General features: G+C 35.5%; 1 protein-coding gene across 1 annotated transcript in view; it reads left to right on the plus strand.

Moving 5' to 3' along the window:
• Positions 1-18977, plus strand: part of LOC126892846 (uncharacterized) — a 56514-nt gene that overhangs the window by 12178 nt on the left and 25359 nt on the right. The window contains exon 2 of the mRNA XM_050662649.1: positions 6714-6907. Coding sequence (XP_050518606.1) covers positions 6714-6907 — 194 coding nt within the window. The remainder of the gene's footprint in view (positions 1-6713; positions 6908-18977) is intronic.

The following is an 18977-nucleotide window of genomic DNA, read 5'->3' on the forward strand; positions in this document are numbered from 1 at the left end:
GGGCCTGAGTGAGACCCCTGTGGAACACCTGAAAGCACCTGAATCTCGCTAGATAAGTAATTGTTAATCCGAACGAACTGAGTACGCCCAGTTAACAAACTATAAGAAAATCTTACAAGGCTCTCACCCAAACCCATTGCACTTAGTTTGGCAACAATATGTTTATGACTAACTCTATCGAATGCCCTTGAGAAGTCCGTGTAAACACTGTCTACCTGTTTGGAGCTCTCAAAGGCATTCAACAGGTCAAACTGATACGTTAAAAGGTTGGTCACGGTGGATCTACCTTGAGAAAATCCATGCTGCTCGTCATTTAATATTTTGCGACAGTGCCAGGATAGATGGGTGGAAAATAATTTATCAAAAAGCTTAGGAATAGCTGATAGTATGCTAATCCCTCGATAGTTACGAACGTCACTCTTATTGCCACTTTTATGGATAGGTGTAAGAAAGCTGACTTTCCAAAAGTCAGGAAAAATACCAGTGGAAATGGACAAGTTAAACACATGCAGCAAGGGTTGGCTCAACGTACAAACACATTTCTTCAGCAGCACAGAGGGAATACCATCTGGGCCATGTGAATACCTACTCTGCAAACTATTTATACCATCAAAGACCTCTGTTAAAGAAAATTGCACTATATTAAGATCCAAACTATAATTAAAGTTATAGTCAGGAATCTCCCCATCATTGTTTTTATATGATAAAGCAAAATGTTTTGAGAATAAATTTACAATTTCTTGACCACTGTCGGCAGTCTCATTATCAAGAAACATACTATTAGGATATGCACTTGATCTCCGGAAATTATTCACATGTTTATAGAACAGACTAGGGTTAACGGACAATTCTGTATTTATTCTCATTATGTAGTTGTTGTGACATTCATTGCGTAAAATTTTACATCTATCTCTACTTTGTGAAAATAATTGATAGTCCTCATAATTCCCAGTCTGCTTAAATTTACAATGTGCTTTTTTCTTATCAATGATTAGCCTCTGTAATTCCCTGCTAAACCAAGATGGAAAGTTAGATGACTTAAAATGTTTAATCGGGACAAAATAATCAATAGCAGAGTACAAAACATTATAAAAATATTCCACACATTTGTTAATGTCACCATGATCAAGTGCATGATCCCAGGACAGAGTTGCCAGATGCGATTTTCTAAATCCCCCACTTTTAAACTAAAATTCCCCCAAATTGAAGCTCAAATCCCCCAAATTTAAATTTTTGCCGCGTTTTAATAGCTTTGTTCGCGGAGATAGTCCATAACTGGTTTCTGACTGATACGCATGCGCAGTTCCGTTTTCAAGCCCTCAAAAACGGAAGTGCGCATGTGAATCAGTCAGAAACCAATCATGGACTGTCTCCGCAAACAAAGCTAATGAATTAGGTAGGTTCGTTCCAAGACGACACATTTGTACGATCCCTTGAACCGCCACGAAATCGATTGGACTGTTTTAATGCGCAGAATCGCCCTTGAACGGTTTTCTTTCGATCTCGAACCGATTACCGGTACGTAACCCTCTTGGAACGAATTGGTGTACCATTTCAAGTTCGAGTTGCGCCTGAGCCATTTTCAGTACGAGTACCACTGTACCACTAGTAGTTTGCTAGATGGTTAGAAATTAATATTTCTAACATGTTCATTAAACATCACTTCAGCTTCATATCTTCCCCAGAATCGATATCTGACATTAAATCGTTGTCTTCTATGAAAAAAAAAATAAATTATCCATTTTTATAAGTTTAATTAAAAAAAAAAGAATTAATAATTATTTAAACGGAAATCAAGATTCACAGGTACTAATAGCGTAAATTGTGGATTATTCTATTATTGAATCATCAGCTGATCTCATAGCAGTGAGCAGTGACCAGTAAAAATGAAAACAATCCTAACTGCGCACGTCAGTACAAATAGTTTCTGCTTGAAGGCATGTATCAAAAGGGCCGTTCAGTTACCGATTTCGAAACGGTACATGGATCGCTTGGAACAGCACGGTGTACGATACCAATCATCGTTCATGTTCGCTTGGAACGCATTTTTTATAATGCGCATGACGAGGGCAGTACGAAGGACGGTTTTCATGTCACTTGGAACGCGCCTTATAGCAGTAGTAGTACGAGTAATACACGGTAATACTCAAATGTAGAGAACAGTAAACCAAAATTTTACTACTTATCAACAGAGGGCGCTGAAATAAATCATATGTTCTATTATCTTCGATTATATGAGAGTAAAATATACAGTTCTTTCTATGTACATTCACAAATTTAATTTACCATGACCGTTAAAATTATCCATAATTCTTCCCCCAAAAATCCCCCAAGCATTAATTCTTCCCCCAAAAAATCCCCCAACAATTTCTGCTTATAAAAATTCCCCCAGACGCTTTCAAATTACCCCAAAAATGGGGGGAAATACCTCAATCTGGCAACTCTGTCCCAGGATATGCTAGCTAAATAGTTGTTAATAGCATTAAAATCACAGTTCTTAAAATCGTAGTAAAAAACGTCATATTTTAAATCTAAATCACTTTTAAGAGGGATGATAAACTCATATGCTGGGTGATGCTCTGTTATGGTGGACAGGTTTTCAGAAGCATAATTAACTACAACACTACACATATTTACATAGTATACACATACATAGTATATTCGCGGTGTGCAAGTACTTAGATGGGATACGAGAAACGATCGTGCGCGAATAGCAGAGAAATATTGAAACTTTCTTAAATAATTCATATTGTCAAATTGACGTACATTTCACATCTATTGTCATTGAAGAAGAAAAATTATATATTGCTCCACAATATTGATATGATATGCACTTATTATACAGGGTGTTTGGTAAAGAATGGGCCATAGCTTAACCCCAGGTTCCTGAGGTTAAAATAGGCCGATTTAAGTTAACTTACCTGAGTACAAAGTTTATAGTAACCGATATACAGGGTGTCAAAGTTAAACTTTTTTTTTTATTTATTATTGAATATTAAATAGACAGGTATGAGATAACAAACTAGAATACTAGGACCTGTGAGGGAAAACGGAATCTTCAGAAGTCGATACAACAACGAGCTTTATCAACTTTATAAGGAAACGCCCCTGTCAGACTTCATTAGAATACAAAGATTGCAATGGGCCGGACATGTGATAAGAATGGGAGAGGATAGGCTACCAAAACGAGCACTGAATGCTAGAATGCAAGGAAAGAGACCAGTTGGGAAGCCACGAAAGTGCTGGGAAGACACAATTAACAGCGACGCACAAGCCCTTTTAGGAGTCCGTGTATGGAGAAGAGCAGCCACAGACAGGCAAGGGTGGAGGCAAAAAATAAAGGAGGCCAAGGCTCAATTTGGGCTGTAGTGACGTAGAAGAAGAAGAATTAGATAACAACATGAAATTTGGTATGTGGGGGTTTTTCGGGCCAAGAAAACTAAATTCCTACCAAAAATTATATATTGCCCAGAGGGCGCCACATATGCCTTTCAGCACTCATTTATTACGTTCAATATTTTTATCCCTCACTCTGTATAATTTTGACATTAAAATTTTTATTCTCCTATTAGTTTTACTTAAAAATGGTATACATCTTTCATCTCCCTAAACTCAACCGATTTCGAGATAAACGCATTTTAAATCTGCGATACACCATCATTTTTAGCATAATATCATTGTAGTTACACCCGAAAAATAACTTCAAACCATAATAATTGTGCCAGTTCTCAAATTTATGTCATTGCATCGCAAATTCTATTTGAAGAAATTTGCGATACATTTTTGGATAATTCTATGGTTTTAAGTTATTTTTCTGGTGTAACTATGTACAATGATATTATGCTAAAAACTATGTTGCACCGCAGATTTAAAATGCGTTTATCTCGAAAACGGTTGAGTTTAGGGAGATGACCTTTTTTAAGTAAAACTAATAGGGGAATAAAAATTTTACTGTCAAAATTATACGGAGTGACGTATAAAAAAAATTGAACGTATTAAATGAGTGCTGAAAGGCGTATGTGATGCCTGTTATGCCTGTCAGGAAATATTCAATAATAAATTAAAAAAAAGTTTAACTTTGACACCCTGTATCTCGGTTATTATAAACTTTGTACTAAGGTAAGTTAGCTTAAACCGGCCTATTTTAACCTCACGAACCTGAGGTTAAGCTATGGCCCATTCTTTACCAAACACCCTGTATAAAGGTAAATTTAATTAATTGTATTTTGTTTGCAGTACTGCATTTTAATAACTAAATTTATTTACTACATACAATAGGGAACTTGCATAAATTTTTTAAATATTAAAATGATATTAAAAAACATAGGTAACATGATCTTAAAACGCTTGCATGCGAAAAAAACAAATATTTTTAACCCGTACGCTAATTACGACGCTTTGAAAATGCTATAAAATACAAATATCTTAGGAGGCTCTTTAACGCCCTTCTATTGGTTCGACGTCACGGGCCACGGTCAAGCGGGCCTAGCAGTCGGAAACAACGCGATTAGGGTAGGTATCACGGGTATATTACATTTTAATCGTCTTAATGGAAAATTCCTAGGTATTATTTATGTTCATCTTATATATTGTAATAAGTAGTTCCCCAATCAGCTTAGTTTTAAACTGAAATTGATAAAGTTGAGTGCTACTTTGTAAAGAGTTTAAAACGCATAATATGACGAACGAGGGTTTTTCAAAAGGTCAATCTGACTAACTTACCTACCGTTGTTGTCTTCATGGTGCCAACTTTTATAAAAAAGTAGTGAAAGCTGTTCTATTGGAGAAATGCGAGGTGTCAAGGCAAATAAGTAAGAGTTATTAATAAGCATGTTTAAACCGTTTATAACAATAGTTTGGTACCATTATATTAGAGTATACGGTTTACCCCATGGGTTTGATCTACCTACCTCTAACCGAAGGACCGTATATCCTGGAAAAGATTACGGTGTAATTTGCATTATAATAATGATTATATTTTATTGTAATGGTTATTAGTACCTACTGGAGCCTTTCATTATTGTGTTCAAAGCCTTCTGAGAAAAGATTATGGTACTTAATTAGCAGACTTACCGATAGAATGTGTACATAGCCAACAAAATCCTTCGTTACAAAGTTAATAATACACATAAATAAGAAGAATCATTATTGCAATTTTACAAGTTAATATCTTTATCATCTCAGCTTATACTTACACCGCATCCCTCAGTAGACCGCAAGCTATAGTAGAAACCCGACTGTAGACCGCATACTATTCGCGGTGTGCAAGTACTTGGAAAGGGAAACGAGAAACGACCGTGCGCGAGTCGCGGAGAAATATTGCAACTATCTTAAATAATTCATATTGTCAATTGAAATTGTCAAATTGACGTATATTTCATACCTTCTGTCATTGACTTAGAAAAATTATATATTGCTCCACAATATTGATATGATATGCAATTATTATATAAAGGTAAATTTAATTAATTGTATTTTGCTTGCAATACTGCATTTTAATAACGGATTTTATTTACTACATACAATTGTTTACGTTTGCTAAACATAACCTGCATCTTATTTTTTTCTTCTTATTATTTTTTTGGACTATGGTCTTGACAATTATCCAGCAACCAGGACTAATATAATTGGCCAATATAATTAAAAGTGCGAATAAAAGTACAGAGCGTAGAAATAGAGGTCGCTTTGCCGAACTTGCACGGTCCCAATAGTAGCACCATTACTTTTTAGTTACTCTTACTTTTATTACTAAAAGTTTTGTTTATTTTTAAGTTACTTGTTTCTTCTTTGTTCTTCAACACAAGAAACGACAAAAGTAATTTCATAAAAAAGAACTTTTTGATACATGTCAACAGAGATAAAATGTTAATATTTTGCTTGTCACAAAAAAAATCATTTTTGCCACAGAGTAAAACAAGATATTTTTCAACTATATTATTTATCTATGGGCAAACTGCATTAAATGCAAAAGCCCACCGAACGGGCCAACGATACAAGTGGCCTGTGACGTCAGACCCCAGCTCTCGCTTTTGAAGTTGTTTGAAACGGAAATTTTAGGCGCGGAACTTTGACCATATATTGTATGTACACTATTCATTGTTAAGACGTAATATTTTGAATATAACATTTTTAAACATAAATTAACAATTTTATGCAAAAAATTTTTTTAGTGCAATTTCCCTATTGTTTACCTTTTAATAACATAACCTGAATCATATCTTTTCTTCTTATTATTTTTTTGGACTATGGCCTTGACAATTATCCAGTAAGCAGGACTAATATAATTGGCCACTATAATTAAAAGTGCAAATAAAATTGCAGAGCGTAGAAACCAGGTGTCGCTTTTCCGAACTTGCACGGTCCCAATAAGTAGAAAGTTTGTGTAAATATTTTGTTTAATTAATTTTGGTCAATTATGTATTGCATGGAGTTAGGTAATTTTCTCTTTTTTTACTTTTGTTCAAAAGTTTTTTGTCTCTAATGTTAAAAATGTGTATAACCAATGGTATACATGCGTGTCATCCGCACATTGGTGAAGGCATCATGTGGCTCACATGTATGCCATCTGCACAAAACACTTTAAGTATGTGTTTGTTCAAGATGAGCACCGAACGAAAGACCTTTTTACTTATCAGTACAGTTATTATCAATAGATAACTAGAAAGCTAGATTCATTATCTCACTATATTCTAATTCTTTTTTCTTGTTACTAGCCTGCTGGTAATCAAAATTTAGCTACTGCCAAAAAGATTGTAACTGGTATCAGGAATGGTGTCATGTGTAATACTAAAATTGGACTGAATCTGTTGTTCAGTTACAAAAACTCACCAGGGGGTCAGCCTTGGATACTACCACTATCATTCGGAACAAAACTCCGCATTCCAGCAAATACTTATAAAATATTTAGGTAAATTATTTTACCTATTTTGATATTAGTTAATACACACAACGCAAAAGTCTAGGGATATTTTTATAAATAGACGTATTTTGTTTATCTGTAATCAGCTGTAAAAAAGTAATACAAAATTTGTAGTTTAAATTATTGTTTAATATGTCAAAAACCATAAATTGCAAAAAAAAACAGAAAATTGGAGCAAAAAAAATATATTGCAAATCACCCATGTTTCACATACCACCATAAAATGTCAAAAATACGAAATATAAACTTAAAATAAAGTATGGCCACCACGTTGGTTTATCAGAGCTCTACATCTACTGTTCATGCTCCGAATCACATTGTTAATGTCTGCTTGAGGAAGTTGTGTCCATTGTTCTCTCAGAAGCTCTTTTAATTGAAACTCATTGTAGATATTGCCCATATGTGGAGTAATTCTTCGTTTGAGCATGTCCCATACATGCCCAATGGGATTCAAGTCCGGTGATTCTGCTGGCCACGGCAATACATCAATAACCTCGTTATGCAACCAGTTTGTTACAATATGCGCAACATTTGGTCGAGCGTTATCATGCATAAAGTTAACCATCAACGGCTACTCGCAAAACTCTACGAAACTACAAAGGATTTCCGACTAACAAGGTTAGTGAAATGTCTCCTCCAGAATAGACGCTTCTACGTAACGCTGCAGTCCAAGAACAGTCGGTGGAGGGACCAAAAAAATGGGCTACCACAGGGAAGTGTCCTCGCGCCGATTCTATACAACATATACACCAACGACCAACCCATACACCAACAAACAAGGCAATTTATTTACGCTGATGATACAGCGGTGGCAGCTCAGGGAAGAACCTTCAATGAGGTCGAAGTGAAACTGACAGATGCCCTGGGAGACTTAGCTCTATACTATGATAAAAACCATCTGAAACCCAATCCCACAAAAACCCAGGTATGTGCTTTCCACGTGAGAAACAAGCATGCCCGAAGGTCGCTGGAGGTGGAATGGCGTGGTCAGATACTGGAACACAACAAGACGCCAAAATACCTTGGCGTCCGTCTGGATAGAGCTCTGTCTTACCGATACCACTGTCAAGATGTCAAGAAGAAAGTAAGTGCCAGAAATAATATCATCCGCAAGCTAACTAATACAAAATGGGGAGCACAACCACACACTCTCCGCACTTCTGCCTTGGCATTATGTTTTTCGGCCGCGGAGTTTGGAGCACCAGTATGGGCAAACTCTGCTCACGCAAAAAACGTCGACGTGGCTCTAAATGAAACGGTCCGTATAATATCGGGTTGCCTGAAACCGACACCTATCGAAGAGGTATACCCCATTGCTGGAATTGCTCCACCACTTATCAGGAGGAAGGTCGCGTCAGAGGTAGAACGGAAAAAGCAGGAGACGGACCGAAGACACCCCTTATATGACCACCAAACTCAGCCAAGCAGACTAAGATCTCGGAAAAGCTTCCTGAAAACATCAAGATCCATCCCCGAAGCGCCAGAGACGCGCCGAATACACCTATGGCAAGCGTCAGCTACCGCGACACATTTTCCTCCCTCAGAGGAAATGGCTGCTGGACACAATTTACCGTATCCGACTTGGAAAGCGCTAAACAGACTAAGAACCGGCGTTTCACGTTGTGCTAGTAACCTGAAAAAATGGGGATACCAGGAGGACGATACCTGCGACTGTGGCGCGGTTCAGACCAGCCGGCATCTTCTATCATGCACAGAGATGAGAGAGACCTGCACAGAACAAGACTTAATTACAGCAAATGACAGGGCCATCTATGTGGCCAACCATTGGAAATACAGAATTTAAAGTTGTTGGTGTTCCGGACACGGAAAGTAAGTACGTATGCATAAAGTAAAAATTTTCTCCAACAGCAGCAGCAAACGGGCGCACAACAGGTTCAAGAATAGTGTCCAAATATTGCTGACTTCTGAGAAAGCCACGTGGGAAAATGAGGTCAGTTCTTCCGTCAATCATGATTCCACCCATATCATTAATGTGCCAACTCTATATGCATACACTTCTTGAAGATGTCGTAATCGTTCTCCATTTCCGGGTCGTCTCCAAACTCTTGTCCGACGAGAATCTGGATGAAATCCATATCTAGACTCGTCACTAAACAAAACTGTGGCCCACTCATTGTCAGTGCAATTCTGAAACTCTTGACACCAGGTTAATCTTGCAGCGCGATTGCCTCTAGATAGAGGTGGACATCTCAGTGGTCGCCGACTACAAAGATTGGCTTCATGGAGACGATTCCTCACAGTACTGCGGCTAATTGTTACATTATGTGCAAGCTGTAATTCATTAACCAGCTCGGGTGCTGTGATTGTTGGCTGCCCTCTGGCATTTAAAGTTAAATATCGATCTTGAGCGACGGTTGTAGAGCAACCACGTCCTGGATGTTGCTCGGATGGACTCCCAGTGTCTCTAAACCGACGCCACAAACGACTTACGACACTTTGGGAGACATCCAGCTGGTCAGCAACTTGAGTTTGTCGCATAGCAGCTTGAAGGAGGCCCCCGGTTCTATTCATCTCGTCCAACGTTAAATGTTGTCGTTGCATGGTAAAAAGATAATATCTTTAACTTACCTATTAAGCAAGAATGGTATAAAGTGACTAAAATTAAAAATAAACAAAACATAAAAATGTCGATTTTTTTGTCCCTTATAAAAAACATTCTAAAACACGTATTTCTATCAGTTTTACAATTTTTTTTGATAAGAATTAAGTGTCTGTATCACAATTATAGTACAAGCAAATTTATATGGTCATGAAATTTCTGTCATTGGTATTTTCAAATTATTAAAATATCCTTAGACTTTTGTGTTGTGTGTATATTCGGTGCGTATTTCGCTCATCTACAACATTCGATTTCTATCTCGAGTGTGGATTTCGTCGATGAGTGACATGTGTGTACTTATTTTACATTACAAAAAATGTTGTTCTGAAGCTATTTTCTTGCGGCATTTTTACAATTTTAACTACAACCACCGGCAAAATTAGCCGAACACCTTAAAAATGGGACATGTTTGATGTCTCGAATTTCCTAAACCACTGGTCCGATTTGAGTGATTCTTTTAGTATGTTATAGCCTTATTATTTAAGAATATCATTGTAATAATATTGTTGCTATACAGGTAAATGCCATTTTATACCGGGTGTTACAATCATACTGTGTTTTTTTCTTAAAGTTTGGAACACCCTGTGGAATATTCTAGTATATGTAAAATATTAAAATTAATACTCCACTGTAGACTTAGGCTTTCTTAACATTTTTCTTTTTAATTCATTTACTTATGTGTGATAATAAAAAAGTTATGTGCGTTAACAACTATCCATGTTTTTCATCAATAAATCCTCATAGAAGGGGAGGAAAGTATACTAAATTTGCAGTTACTCGAGCGTTATGGGGACCTATTGGATTGTGAAGATTATGTGCTAAAATCAGAAAAAGGTTAAGTTAAGTTTTTCATCAAGTGAGGGACTTTTCATCTTTTAATTTAATTTTCCATTTGAAACAATCATTTTTCTCCGATTATAGCACTATCTGAGTATCTATCCATAATTCGAAAAAATGTGTCAAATAAAAGTTGCTTATTTTTACGTAAAGAATCCAAATCTGCAATAAAAATTGGGGGCTTCTATTTAAAATTTTAAATTAAATCCCCCACCCCACCTCCGTGGGGGCTCGTGACACCCCACGGAGAGGGGTGGGGGTAAATAAAAATTTTTAAATACGAACCCTGCGATATTTCGCGAAATGGACATCAGATTTTAAAACTGTAAAATACACCTATTCAATATTTTTCAAAAATCTACCGAATGGCACCAAACACACCCCCCACGGAGGTGGGGTGGGGGGTTACTTTAGAATCTTAAATAGGAGCCCCCAATTTTTATTGCAGATTTGGATCTTTGACGTAAAAATAAGTAACTTTTATTCGCAACATTTTTTCCAATTTTGTATAGATGGCGCTATAATCGGAAAAAAGGATTGGTGGAAATGGAAAATTAGATTAAAAAATGGAGAGTCCCACACTTTATGGAAAACTTTTTTTGGTTTTAGCACCCACTCTTCACAATCCAATAGGTCCCCATAACGCTCGAATAACTGCAAATTTAGCATACTTTAGCAAATTTAGCATACTCCCCTACTATGAGGATTTATTGATAAAAAACATGGCTAGTCGTTAAAGCACATAACTTTGTTATTTTCCAACATAAGCAAATGAATCAAAAAGAAAAATGTTAAGAAAGCGTAAGTCTACAGTGGATTATTAATTTTAATATTTTACATATACTAGAATATTCCACAGGGTGTTCCAAACTTTAAGAAAAAAACACAGTATGATTGTAACACCCGGTATACAATGACACTTATCTGTTTAGCAACACTATTATTACAATGATATTCTTAAATAATAAGGCTATAACATACTAAAAGAATCACTCAAATCGGACAACAGGTTTAGGAAATTCGAGACATCAAATATGTCCCATTTTTAAGGTGTTCGGCTAATTTTGCCGGTGTGTGTATTTATAATGGGAAATAAGCCACAATATTATTAAACAGTGATTTTATTAACGTTTCGACGCCCAAATCGGGTGCCGTTGTCAAAATACAAAATACTACTAAATTAAACAAAAAAGACTTTAAAATGATATTGCCAATATTTATGAGTTGCGTTCCTGGGACGACTTTACTGAAAGATAGTTCATTCGATTACATGAAATCAACCCTAACCCAAGAATATCCGTCACAAAAATATCATAGCATGTGATCTGTCTTTAAACAGACAACCAAATGCAACGATGACAGTAAAATTCTCGCGTTAGAGATTCCAAAGTAAATCACGAGGCAAAACCAGGAAAAAACCTCGTGATACTATCCCGACATCGTAAGTATTTGGTCTTACATTTAGTTTACTCTCAAAACTAATACCAAATTCTGACTTTAATATAAGTATGTTGTTTAAATTATAAATAATATTAATAATACATATTTATATATAAGTAATACTAAAATATAAAATATGTACTACCTCGATATGTTATTGACTTACTAATAGTGGTATTTTATTTCTATTGCCTTCCTCTTTCAGTATGGGTAACCACATCTTACTGCATTCTACCGAGGAATTTGCGACACAATTGTTTTCATTTAGCATAATTAGAGCCGTTTCTTTGGGCGTCGAAACGTTTAATAAAATCATTTTTTAATAATATTGTGGCTTATTTCCCATTATAAATAGTTAAAATTACAAAAAATATTTCAGATTCTAGAAGTATGTAAGAAAATATATGAATGAAATATGTTAACACATTCGCTGCCACCTGATGCCAAAAGGCATTTTGCATGTGTGAGTCAGGTGCCACTGAATAGATGTTCATAATCTGTGGAATTAAATATGGTTCTTTTCGTAATGGCACCATATGAAAGTGACTGAGTATAATGTGGCAGCGAATGTGTTAATGGGTGCGTCCATTTCAAACCACTGAGTTTTTAATCAAAAAATGTTTGGGACTCTGATTTGTCTGAAACTTGGTGAACAGCTTCTGCGTTACATACAAATAAATTTAAGGTGATACAGTAGCGATCAACAGCAGTGGCGGCTCGTGATTTTTACAATAGGGGAGGCTATACCTAACTGTAACATATCTAGACAAATTTGCACTAGCAAAAAAATGCGCCAAAAAAATGTAATTTAAGGCCCCATTTTTTGACCATTTTTTATTTACATTTCATAATATCATCCTAATTTATAATTTCATGATATCATATCATTTTAAAAGTCTAATTGTAAAAGTTTAATACCAAAGTTTGTGTCGTTTATTTGTTAACAATTCCATCTATTTGTAAATAGATACCTCGCATATCAAAATAAATACAGATTTGAAGTTTTGCAGTCCATACATAATGAAGCTTCAAATTTTTTAAGATACTCAACTGAATTTTTTAATTCTAAACGCGGCCTACTGCGAATTCAAAAACACCATAAATTATCGATATTTTGCTTCGAGTTAGAGATATCGGAAAACGTTATTTGAGCAAGTTATTCCAAATATTATTATAACCCCCCATACCAAATTTCATAACAAAATTCGCACTTTTAGATTTTTCATTATTTTTAGTCAGGACCCTAAAATTCGTTGTCCCGAGACGCACGCACCCACGCAACGGAGCCGAGAAGCTATTCTGCCTCCCTTGGTATATCTCCGGGCAGCGTGTGATGTTACCGTAGATGTCACTGTTAGGAGACCGGGTCTCCTTAAACGCCTGCTACGCTGCACGGAGCATTAGCAACGGAGACTGCTGGGCTTCATTCTCGGCTCCGTGCTCCGTTCATGCATCTCGGGATAACCCAGGGTCCTGCCTACAATAATATATGTAAAAAAACTGAGACGCGATCATGCGTTCTAATGCTAATGCTCCGTACGTATGGATAATTAGTGATAATATGGAATTTACACGTTGTATAATAGTGAGAGTGCTTGTTGTTTTCGCGATTCATGATAAACAAAACAGTGTAGAGTGTGTATTGTGGCGGTTGGTAAACGTTATTTGAGATGATTTTGTTTTGTTTACTTTTGTTCGCCATTTTGTGTACCATTCACTGAGTATGTCCAGATGGTGTTGCAGGTCTTGTGAGGCTTGTATGTGATCTTCATTTACAGCAAGTATTGCTACGTCATCAGCAAATGAAGCGATCATAGTATTATGAGACTCTGGTATATCGGCTGTGTAGAGTGAGAACAGTAGCGGCCCGAGAACACTACCTTGCGGAACTCCGGAGTTAATACGACAGAGGCTGGATTGTTGGTCTTTGAATTTTACTGAGAAATATCTATTTGATAAGTAGGATTTGATTAGGAGGAAATAGTTACTAGATAGTGCTAATTTTACTTTGTAAAGCAGACCTCTGTGCCTAACTTTGTCAAACGCTTGTGAGATATCTAAGAATACAGCGTTGCAGTATTTCTTTTCTTCGAGAGTTTTTGATATTTCATTTACTATTCGATGGACTTGTTGTGTTGTAGAGTGATTTTCTCGAAAACCAAACTGATGTTCTGGTAGTAATGTTAGTAATTCATGATCTGCGTATAAGTATGATAAACTTAACATGCGATTAAATATTACTGTTAGCATAATAATGGCCTTACGAGGAAGTTGTTTTAGTACTTGTGGCGAGATTAAGTCATAACCTGGAGCCTTTCGTGAGTTGAGTTTGGTTATTTCTTTCTTGACTTCTATAGGAGTAAAACTTTTGATTGGAAGGGACATTTGACATGCTGCGCTAATTAGTTCTTCCACTTCTTCATCAGGGTCTGGTGGCTTGGTTTAAAATACACTCGTAAGATGTTCAGCAAAGACGTCCGCTTTTTCTTTGTTGGAACGAGCCCATTCACCGTTTGGTTTGTGGAGGGGAGGAATAGTTGTGTATGGTTTTTTGAGCTTCTTAGTCGCCTTCCATAGTGTCTGATCATTTGCTGTAAGGTTTGTAATGTAATGTTCGAAGGTTTCGTTGTTTGCAGCTTTGATGGCTACTCCAAGTTGTCTACGTAGTCTATTGTATATATGTTGATCTATGTTGTTTCTAGATCTTTGCCAGTTTCTTCTCGCACGACGTTTTTCAGCAATGAGTTGCCGAATGTGTAGGGGAACATTCGTTGTATGTGTCAGTCTGCGTTCAGTTCGTGGTGTAGATTGTCATGCCGCTTATTGCACAAGGGTGGTGAAATATTGAGCTGCTGTATCTATCTCGTGTGGAGATTTGATTCGTAAATTAAGATTAATGTTTTCTTCTAGGTAGTATTGAAAATCTGCCCAGTTGGTGTTTTTTGACGCTAGTCGAGGAGGGGGTGTGTTGTTTATAACTGTGGTACTCTTATTCATAATAACTGGTGTATGATCAGATGAGAGGTCATAGCTGGATTCTATTAGACAGTTGTTTCTGGATTCTGAAGTTTTCTGGGGTCACTTGGCCAGTTAGTAGGGATTCCGTTGGTGTGGCAATCATAGTTATTGTCAGTCATTGCTTTTAAAAGGTTACGACCTTTTGTTGTTATGAGTCTTGAGCCCCAATGTGTGTGTTTCGCATTCCAGTCTCCCCCGGCTACAAATTTACTGCCAAGTAATTGAAAGAAGGCTTTGTATTCATCTGTGGAGATTGCATGACGAGGTGGGCTGTAGATTGCAGATATGTTAAAGTGCCACGGCGTTGCATTCACTTGAACAATTGCTGCTTGAATTTTTTCTGTTGTATATTTTGGCAATTCATGATATGATATACAGCTGCGTATGATTATGGCCGAGCCACCCTGAGCTGTACCATCGGGGTGAGATGTACTGTATGTAGTATAAAGCGGAATATTGAACGTAGTTAGATCGGTAAAGTGGGTTTTAAATTTTTTGTTGAGACTTAAATGTCTTATTTTTATAAGGGAAAATGAAAATGTAGTATGTCAAAGTGTGTAAATAATTTATTTCTTTAGCTGAGCGCTTTCGACATAAACGTCATCATCGGAGCTAATGCTAAAATAAAAAAAGAGATCTTGTAAGAAAAAGAAGTACAAAACTCTTTTTTTTTTACTTACGTCAAATACTAAAAAAGTACCGCTACATAGAGGTGTAAACAAGTGCATCTTATGAATGTAAATTTGATTTTTAGATTGTAAATGCTAACTTAGTCCTCCGTACAATACTAAACAGTAAAAAACAGAAAAAACGGCCACATACACGTTGCACAAAAACATAAAAAAAACTTTTTTCATGGTGCGGGTGTAGATATCACCCATCCATTCTTGGCCTAGTAACAACAGCTGACTGACAAGGTCGGATATTCAAATCTGCTTTTATCTATTCTGCGTTGACGTTGACCGCTGACATTAAAACATGAATATTTTAAACATATTGAAAGGAAAATTGAAAATTTTTTACAATGAAATTGATAAGGAAATGTACCTTAGATGTTTGTACTAATCAACTATTAAATTAATTGATAACATGCTTGATTTTGAGACTAATTGGCCCAACCTACATACACACCGTGTTAAGTTAAAAAAATTAAAAAATTATTAAACAGAAAGTAATGAGGAAGATCAATTGATTGTGATCAATTGATTGATTGTGAGTTCTCAAATTCAATATTCAGAAGATGTTAGCTTGTTGAAATTAAAGATTGAGATAATATTATATTGTTGTTATTTATCATCTTTTTGTCAATTATGTAAGTCATTGAAATGACCTTGACTTGGTGTATGGATATTTTATTAAGTTGAATCCCTAATGTTTATGTAGAAATATTAAATTATTTTATTAAATGCTATGATGTTAAAATGGGTATATTCAGTGTCTATTGTTGTAAGACGTTGATGACAAAATAGTAGGATAGTGTTCGGTGGAATTCAATCTTTAACAAAATAGTTTCGAACACTTTTGTTGTTAGGTGTTTTATTTCTAAGGCTCTCATTACTTGTTGATAGAATTATATTATGTAAATATGTATATATCTGTATTAATAATGTATACTTATATAAATCCGGCCAATAGTCACATGTTTTCCTTTTTTTTTGTCTTTTTTATATAAAGTTATAAAATTAAATTTTGAATGTAAATACAATAGTTTTTGTATATATAAAAGATTGCAAACTTATCAGTACAAACTTATCAGTCTTTCAACTATAGGGCTTTTCATCGATTGTCATTTGTTTCGAGCTTCTGTCATGTGTCACATAATATTAATACATCTACGTCATACGTCTTTGGTTTGTATTATTGTATATATCAATAACGTATGTCTTAGATATATTAATATTATGTGACACATGACAGAAGCTCGAAACAAATGACTGTGAATGAAAAGCCCTATTCTTATTTTTATGTCAAGCAGAAGCTATAAACCAAGTTTCAGACAAATAAAAGATTCTAAGTTTTTGTCAGTTATTTGACATGGATCCTGTTAATTTTGTATGTGATTAGTTTTGTTTTTGATATTAATAGGCATATTAAATTTGGTACACGACAACTAGACCGAAATTATTAGACCGAAAGCAGTAGACCGAACTCACTAGACCGAAAAGCACTTTACCGAATCCTCACTAGACCGAACAGCATTAGACCGAAATGGTACATAAATTAAAAAAGATTGCAGTAATTATGCTAAGATCTTATATGTCTTTTTGTATATTGTATTTTTTTGTATTATTTTGTATATAGACTGTGTAAATTGTTACTCTGTACAGTCTGATATGAAATAATTTTTATCCGTTAAACAAATTAGTGAAGGTAAAAATAAATTATGGGTAGAGTGACGTTAACACCATTTTAACTGTTTCTAATAATAGACCTGGATCCCGCGTACCAAAAAAAAGTTGATTAATAGCAAGCTGAACATTTGTTAATAGTTTAACCGTGTCTATAAGCTTATAGCCGGACAAACTCTGATGTATGGGAACACTGGAACAGGGAAAGTTTTAATTGTGGAACAGGTTAAAAATTTGGAATGTCAGACTACGATAACGTTGCATGTATCTTGTCGGGCAGAACTTCCAATTGATTTGTTATAATTTCATTAAACTCTCATACAAAAATAAGAATGCGTTTATCACCAATTGGGCATTTTAATAGTAGGGGATGAAAGTATGCTAAATGTGCAGTCACTCGAGCGCTTTGGGGACCTATTGGATTGTGATTATTAGGTCCTAAAACCAAAAAAGGTTAAGTAAAATTTTCCATTTTAGTGGGGATATTCCATTTTTAATTTAATTTTCCATTTCCAACAATCGTTTTTTTCGATTATAGCGCCATCTATACCACCAACTCGAAAATATGTTTCGAATAAAAGTTGCTTATTTTTACGCAAATAATCTAAATCTGCAATAAAAAATGGGGGCTCCTATTTAAGATTTTAAAGTAACCCCCACGCCACCTCCATGGGGGTCGTGTTTGGTACCATTCGATAGATTTTTCAAAAATATTGAATAAGTGTATTTTGCAGTTTTTCGAGCTGATGGTTATTTTGCGAAATATCGCGGGATTTGTATTTAAAATTTTAAATTTACCCCCACCCCTCTCCGTAGGGTATCATGTTTGGTGTCTTTCGATAGATTTTTTAAAAATATTGAACACGTAGTTTTTAGTTCTTGGATCTGACGTTCATATTGCGAAATATTCGCTTTTTTGTGAAACTTTTTGACTCGCCCATTTCCTTACGCCCCGCTCAAATCGTCAAATTTTTTAAATATACACTCTTTTGCATGTAACTTACCTTATCTTAATCTGATAATTTCGAGTATTTTTAAGGATAGATTTTTTTTGGGCCCCCTTAACGAACGCCCCTGTGGTAAGAGTCAATATATGGTAGAGGTACATCTGCAGGGTACCAAATTTCTCCCCATGTGATAATGGGCGGAGGTAAATTCTACACCAACCAGTCGAACCATATAATCCGACAGGTATTTTCCTCACCAAGTTTAAGGGTTCGTATTAATCTGGTAGGTATTTTCCTCACCAACTCACTCAGGTAATAAAATAAAAAATATAGATGTAATTTAAGAATGATTATTATGAAAGCATCTGAAATCCGAATAAAAGACATTCGTTTCCTTATGTTGTAATAATAGTTTATAATATAGATAATGTACAAAACATATAACTTATTAAGTATTTATTATTTACTATAATAAGAAACACACTTTACAAAATCCATTATAGTCATTTGATTAGACTGATAACTTATTATAGTTATTAAGGTACCAAGGGTATTATAAGGATAATAACGCTTGAGGTCAATAGTGTATAGACCGAGGGCCTTCGGCCCGAGGTATATACGTTGACCGAAAGCGTTATTATTTTATTATTATAATACCCGTGATGCCCTCCACGTTTAATGTCCGACTAAATTATTCTTTATATGCAAAAAATTTGAATAAATTTTGAATAAATTAGTTTTCGAATAAGTACATTTACCAGAAATAGTCGTAACGTAATTGTGGTAACCATAGTTTTACTTAGAGTTTTATTTGTCAACTTGACAGTATTTAACTTTGACTCGTTATT

The sequence above is a fragment of the Diabrotica virgifera genome, chromosome 9 (assembly GCF_917563875.1).
Source record: "Diabrotica virgifera virgifera chromosome 9, PGI_DIABVI_V3a".
Lineage (NCBI taxonomy): Eukaryota > Metazoa > Arthropoda > Insecta > Coleoptera > Chrysomelidae > Diabrotica > Diabrotica virgifera.